At 36.6% G+C, this 7,641-nt stretch overlaps 1 protein-coding gene across 1 annotated transcript; it reads left to right on the top strand.

The window, feature by feature from the left end:
* The first annotated feature begins 2,559 nt into the window (after positions 1 to 2,559).
* On the top strand, positions 2,560 to 3,499 carry LOC140332659 (taste receptor type 2 member 119-like). Its single transcript, XM_072413852.1, is given in 2 exon segments — positions 2,560 to 2,991; positions 2,993 to 3,499. Coding segments are annotated over 2 exon segments (939 nt in total).
* The last annotated feature ends 4,142 nt before the right edge of the window (positions 3,500 to 7,641 follow it).

Here is a 7,641-nt window from a genome sequence, read left to right as displayed (position 1 = left end):
CCGATCCTACAATCACATCAAGAGCCCCCCTTTACATCAGAATCCTACATTCACCTCTGATCCTACATTCTATATTCACAATGGTTGTAGATCTGCTCTGCTGGCTCTGTGTACAATAGTGAGCAGCCAGACAGTGGTGACAAGGAGGGCCCCTGGAGCCCAGGTCCTAAATGGGACCTCTGTTGCCCATGAGTCTTTGAGGTCTGCACTGAGGGGTCTGTCACTGACACAGTCCCACAAGGACTGCTGCAAATATGTACATTAGATACTTTGTATAGACTCAGACTCTTTAAACCAAGCCCAATATTCAGCACTTTCTAGACATACCAAGTCACACCTCTGCAGCTCTGGAAAAAAAAGGTCCAGGTATGTTTTTTGTCAAGTCTAGTGCATTGGTAGACCATTTAATATCAACCAGGCTGCCTTAAAGCCTCAAAAATTTCACTTTACATAAAAGGGTAGACAACTCTTTTATGTAAGGTAAAAATTCTGTTGGGTTTTTTTTTAAGTGCAACAACCTTTTTTTTTAAAGTACCGCCCCTTAATTCTCGATCAAGAATGAATGGGAGCGCAAAGCCTCCTGGGATACTTATATCATGCATCCTGGGAGACTCTTGGGTGCTCCTTCTGCGCATGTCCGAGCATCTCGAGCATGCGCAAAAGGAGCCTTTTCGCACAAGGTATAAAAATTTGCCGATCTCATGCATGCGTATTTAATGCAACGCAGGCAACGTAAGACATTATAGTAGATAGTTGTAAAGGGGTTCTGTTGTCTTTCAGAGAAAACACCTTTTTTTAAACCTGTGCTGCTGCATGTTACTATGATGAGTTAAGGGAATCAAGATGTGGAAAAGATATAATTATCCCTGAAGTACTGACGCACCTTTTAATTTCAAGGCAAAGCCAGGTCAATAAAAGGTGCTGCTGATAGATGAAGGTCACACACCCACTGCGACATCACTAACAAGGCTGAGGGTAATTATCTATTATAGATTTCCTCTGCACTTCGCAACACCACTTCATATTAAAGAACTGTTTTAGGACTTTTTATTCGTCTGACTTTCCTGAAGCTGGAAAAGGGAATAATACTTTATTGACTGCCAATGTTCACAGAATGTCCATCCATTTAATTCTGTTGCCTGAGACTTGCTGTTAACTTACAGCTAGAGTAAATTTACATATTTAATATGTTGTAAAAGTGTCAGCTCAGATGCCCTCCAAACATATAACTACAGGGCACTTTCATAGTAGAGGAGTTGGGGTTAAACTATTCAGAACAACAGAGTCAGACTCCTTCTTCATGATGACAATGTCTAGAGTTAGCTAACATTTTCATAGAATGTTTGTACAGATTAAGTGCAGTGGCTAATTTGAATAGATTTACAATATGAGCAGAAAAAGGTAGGTAATATATATTAATCATTAAACCCAATAAACTCTTACAAGCTGCTATGCTATGTGTACCAATTCTATACATAGGCCAAGAAATAAAATCATAATTGGTGCCTGAACAAGACCCTAACTTTCCTGTTGAGGGTCATTGAAGAGACTGGCCCTAGCAGGGACACTGTGGACTAAGGAGGGGACAACTAGCTAAAGGTAAGTAATTGTGTGTATGTTTATATGTACAGTATATACAGCTACAGTGTGTATGTAGTGTCAATATGCATGTCCTTGTGAAGTGTGTGCTTCTGCTATGTTTAATTATTAAAGGGATAACAATGAAATACATCATAATGGATACTGTGCACTGGGCTGCATAAACCTATGATCATTGCAAAATGTTTTTTTCATACTCCTGGCCCCTGCACTATGTATGTAACTTACTCCTGACCTCTAAATGCAGTAGCCTACATACTCCTAATACCTGCACTCAGCACCTTACATACTTGTAATCACTTTGTTCTGTGTGTTACACACTCTTTATCCAAAGCAGAGTAGACTTTTTTTTTAATCATAACCGACTTTTAGAGTAATCTATCCTCCTTAGTCATGCCATGTGTGCCACTCATTACTCCATTGAAGTGTTTTAGGTCTTTTCAAATCCTAGCAACACAACTGGGGGACTCCAGTTACTGATTTGTAGTTACACCCCTAGTTCCTTTAATTGCAAATCCATTAGTCTTTGATTGATTAAAATATTAAAATTGCTGTGTTTTATTTCGGCACTAGTTGCCAAGGGATGCTGAAAGTGCTGACCGATATACAAAAAGTTAAAATGTCCTAAACATATTAACAGCAAGCATATACAATAAATGTAACTATCAAATAACAGTTATAACAATAACCAAAATGTATATAGAGGATTTCTGCAGGTATAGCTTTGTGTGGAATGTTATTTTGTGCTGCATGTATCACTATATATATCTGCATACAAATAAGAAGTAAAAAGATTGTAATAATTATCAACTTTTCATATTCAGGTACAAAAAGAAAAATTATTAATTCCTTATTATACCAACTGGACCAGATATTCGGTTGTATTTAAACAAAATTTCCCAACAAAGATATACATTTTTTATACAGTCAATTTTGTTCAGACCTTTGATATCTTATCTGATGCTTCCTGCATTTATTTTGCTTTCTATGACAGTGCTAGGTCTCAGCACTCTGATTGCCTTATTTACCAATTCACTTATCATCGTGGTGAACCTCGCAGACAAAGCCAAGGGTAAAAATTTAAGTCCATCTGACCTCATTGTGGTTACTCTCTGCATATCCAACATTTTATTTCAGTTCATCATGTTGGTAAACGATTTTATGAGTTTTTTGGATGGTGATGTTTATTTCACTGATGAAGTCTACATTTTATCAACTGTCCTACTCATGCTTCCAATCTACTCCAGCTTCTGGTTCACAGTCTGCCTCTCCATTAATTACTATTTACAGATCGTTATATCCACTCATCCGTTTTTTATCCGACTTAAACTTTCAGCTGCACAGTTGATCCCATGTATGATAATAGCCTCAGTTTTTATATCATTGGCTACAGGCCTATCCGCGGGCCTGGAATTTCTATCGAACACCACAAAGTTTTAACATGTCAAGTGGTGAAAGTGCGGAAATAACTGTTCCTAGACTTAATACTGTATATTTACTGGCCATCAACTTGATTAGTTGTACCATCCCTTTAATCTTAATTGGGATAGCCAATGGTCTCATTATCAAGGCGCTTGTGACTCACAAATCAGACAAAAATTCAAAGGGAGAAGTAAGTGCTCGGGCAGAAGGTCGGGTTCGAGCAGCCAGGACATTAAGCGGTCTTCTCTTTATATATGTGTCCTTCTATATATCAGAGATACTTGTATTTGTGGATGTTTTTCCCCAAAGCAGTCCAGGATTTTGTACATGTTTGATGGTCATCTATAGTTATTCACCTGCACAGTCGATTGTATTAATTTTTGGGAGCTCCAAACTAAAACACGTTTCTCTTGCATTTTTCCACTGTAATAGCAAAGAAAAGACAAGGACTCCAACTGTCTTGTTTATCAATTCATAATTCATTGGGTACAGCTGGCCATACACTGTTATCTGATCCTTCAGACTTTCAAGTAATTTCTCTTTTATAGCCACTTATGTATAGTGATCAAATCCTTTAATACTGCCTGTGGTGTAGTACAAAATGACACAAACCAGTGGCATAGCTAGATATGTAAACATCTTGATGAAGAATTAGAACCTCGGTCCCCCCTTCCACCACAACAATGTACTGCTGCTGGGGGTCTACCTGCTACAGATCTATAGGCCTCAGTGACAAGACTACCAAATAGATATGCTCCTTCACATCAGGAGCACTACCTCCACCGTCACATCTAAAGCTTCATATTAGATTGGAGTCCCGTTCACATCTGGAGCCCCCTTAACATTACATTCCCACTTCAAACCCTTTACCACCTCACCCATGAATGTGTATTCACTGGCATGTTGTAAAAAAAGATGGCAGATCTCTCTGTGCTGGGCTTTGCAGTACATAATGTCATCAGCTGCAGACAGAGATGAACGTAGAAGATCCACTTTGTTGGCTCTGTTTGAGCAGCCGGTGAAGTATTACTTGTAAGTCAGCCCCTGACAGAGGTCTGAACAGGTACAGGTGATCACAAAGAGGGCACAATGGGCTTTCTGGAACAAGGGGCCTTCTTGCAAATGCAACCTTGATTATCCCTATCCCTGGCACCCCCTTATGTCCAATATATTACCAGTGATTAAAACAGTAATTGTAAGTTTGTATTCAAAGTTTATAATGATAGATTATTTCATGTATTTTGACCATTTCTGTGTTTATTATTATTATTAATATTATTACACAGTATTTTGTTTGTGATATATTGTAAAGAGAGTGGTGTTATCTGTATCTTACTGATGGGGTTATTCCAACTTAGTTACCATATAAACAGACATAGTGCCATCCATGTTGGACATTAAGTTTGTCATTGGGGTTAGCCGATCTAAAGGGCAATCCTTAACATCCAAATTTTGTAAGCCTATGCCAGCTGGTGTTTTCTGTTTCTGATGCTACAATAAATGTCATGAAAATCGCCAGTCTTTCATTCATTTTGCATTTTCACTTAAGATAAAACATATACAGAAATTGAAATAAAAATTCTGTAATAAATCTAAGCCATCTCGAAAAACTACATTTTCTTCTGATTATTCCCCAAGATGTTTATTCCACAAACAAAACTATGAATAAGAGTCTTTACTTTATTCATATTATTTTACACATAAATCAAGAACGTAACCCCCTTTAGCATTACAGCATTACAGAAAAAATCAATTTTAAAAATATCCAAAACAAAACAAAAACTATTAAGCTTTATAATTTGTGCTATGAAAATAACTATTGCAAGCTCTTGAAAAACATCTCTTAATTACAGGAATGTATTACAGAAAATTATTTAACATGATAAAATAGGAAATAGACCTCTATTGCCCAAAATAAACATGACAAGATTCTAAATTTACTTTTTATTCTTTTCAATTTCTTCTTTTTATTTCCTTTTCAAATCATTACTTCATTTGCATTTTATATGTTAATGAACATTAGATATATCTCTAAATATTGCTTACTGTAGTATTGTTTTATTTATATTTTCTTTAACATTGTATTCTAAATTGTTTCAATATATATTCTGTATTAACTTAATGTCCTATAACTTTGAAAAATCAATAAAAACATTGTAAACGAAAACTAATTATGTAGGAATTGGTTTGGTTTAATTTTTTTTATTGTACATTGTTTGTGAGTGCCTGTACAGGGCCCCCCAGGACCTCACAGCAAATATTGGTGGATCATTGAAGGTTTTTTTTTCTGGTGAATAGCAGTTAATAAAGGATAATTTTACCAGTGAAATACTAATGATAATAGTACCCCACAATAAATAATAATAATAGTACCCCACAATAAATGTAAAGGTTGTATGCAAGCTGTTTGATTTATAATTTATGACTGTTTTGTATTTTTTTTTAAATCATTAAGTGCTCTCTATTCTCTTTTGTGATAACAAGGGCCACCTGCCCCTATATTAAACTCAAGAGAATGCGCTGTGGCTGCAAAATACATGCCAGACTGCTAGAAAAGAATATACAAAGCATAGCATATAACATATATACAGGACATCTGATTCCTTTATAACTAGCCAGTAATTAGAATAACAAGGCATTCAACCCTAAAGGATTTGGAAGTGATCAGGGAGATTAATATTGTTGGTATATTGGTGTCAGCATTGGTGTTGCATGTTTCTGCGGTGCCTTTACTCTCTTTTCACAAAGTGTGCCACAACTATATATGTGCTGTAGATTGGAAGATCAATCTGCTCAACACTGCAGGAATTATACACTGGTAGGCAGAAGAACAAGCTATCACCTCCCCAACAATACCTGAGATACAGTCAGGACAAGATACAGTCTTGTTTAGAAATAAGTAAAATTACCAAATTCTGCTCTGCTGGATTTTCTGATGAAATGAGCAATGCACATCTGCAATTGAGGCAGGACTTATTGTAGAAGCGACAAGTTCATCTTGTTAGTTTCCAGGCTGTCATAATAAGTAATGGCAGCTATTATCTTTCCTCTTTCACACATTTCAAATGGCTCACAGAGCATATTTGTTCTTTGATTTATTAGTTTACACTTGTGTCTGTTTTTGCTAATGTACAATGACAACAAGTTTTTCAAACAGCAACTTGGACATGTAATGATGTCAATGTGATACTGGTAGATTAAATTACATTAAAGTTGGAAGTTTAGAAATCACAAATGTCTGGAGTGGATTTTAAAAGTAAGAACTCCCTGTGGGAAATGTTACATTTTTCATCAAATTTGAACAAGCAGGCCAAAAAAACAAATATCTAAAGAGGGATGTTTTCTTTGCTCAAGACTAAAATTAAGAGCTCTTTAAATTGCCCACAAAGTGATGCTGATGCTTATGAGTCTGGCAACTGATTTGAAAATATATTCGAAATCTGTATATTCACTGAAAGCATAGATTTAAAAAAAACTGGTAATTTTCAAGGAAAGGCTGGCCCACTAAAATCAACCCAAGAGCTGATGGTTTGGTTTAAGCAAATTCTCTCTCAAAAAGCCCAAAAAGTGCCATTTTTATAAGGGGATCTGAAGGGTAACTTTTGCAACAGGTGGCGTCAAAATGCATAATCTACAATCAACAATATTGCAGTAATTTAACCTGTATAAGTACACCAAGAAAGGCCTTTAGGTTCTTTAAAGAACTTTAGAGCAAGACTACAATTTGCCATTTGGTGTAAAGGCAAAGATCATGCTTTCCAGAACGGTTTGCTGTGAACTTTTATTAAACACAGCAAAAATAAATATGTTTTGTGAAAATCCAAACTGAATTTCAGTTTCCTTGGACCAACTGTGAAGAATGATAGAAATGTTAAAGTTTGTGGTTGCATTGCTTGGGCTTGGACAGTTTTTGTTCCAATTTTGAATTCATCAGATCAAAGTGTTCTTGCTAATAACTAGAGATGAGCGAATTGAAGCTGACGAAGTGGAATTCGATCCGAATTTCAGAAAAAAATCGATTTGCAACGAATCTTTCCTCGAGATTCGCGAGATAACGAATTGCAATTTTTTCTAAAATGGCGGCTACAAGTGTGAGGACATGGGGCAAGGAACTCTGGGAAGGCGGGATGACCCATAATGCCAATCAGCACCCAGCCAGCCCTGTGGTGTCACACCCCTTTAAATAGCCTCAGCCATCTTGGATTAAGACATTTTACAGCGTTCTGAGTGCAGGGAGAGACATGTGCAGGCGCTAGGGAGAGTGTTAGGAGAAACCTCATTGTGAGAAAAAAAAAATGAAAACGATTTATAAGTGCAGGGAAAGGATAGGGAGGAATCATTTCACAGCATCTTAATGCAGGAAGAGACGTCAGAAGGCGCAAGGGACAGTGCTAGAAAAGCGATTTACAAGTGCAGGGAAAGATTATTTGGGGATCCAAATAGCCATTATACAGCTCTTTCATTCGAGCAATTTTTATATCCAGAAAAATATATACGCACTTCCCTGTTGCAGTTATTTGTGGTCAAAGCGTTTAGTGACGTATTTCAGTACAAAAATACAAATATATTCTCAGTTCACTTCTGTAGTTATATGTGGTGAAAGCATTTAGTGACGTATTT

The sequence above is a fragment of the Pyxicephalus adspersus genome, chromosome 6 (assembly GCF_032062135.1).
Source record: "Pyxicephalus adspersus chromosome 6, UCB_Pads_2.0, whole genome shotgun sequence".
Lineage (NCBI taxonomy): Eukaryota > Metazoa > Chordata > Amphibia > Anura > Pyxicephalidae > Pyxicephalus > Pyxicephalus adspersus.
The sequence above is the reverse complement of the archived record's forward strand: the minus strand, read 5'-3'. Positions and strand labels throughout refer to the sequence as shown.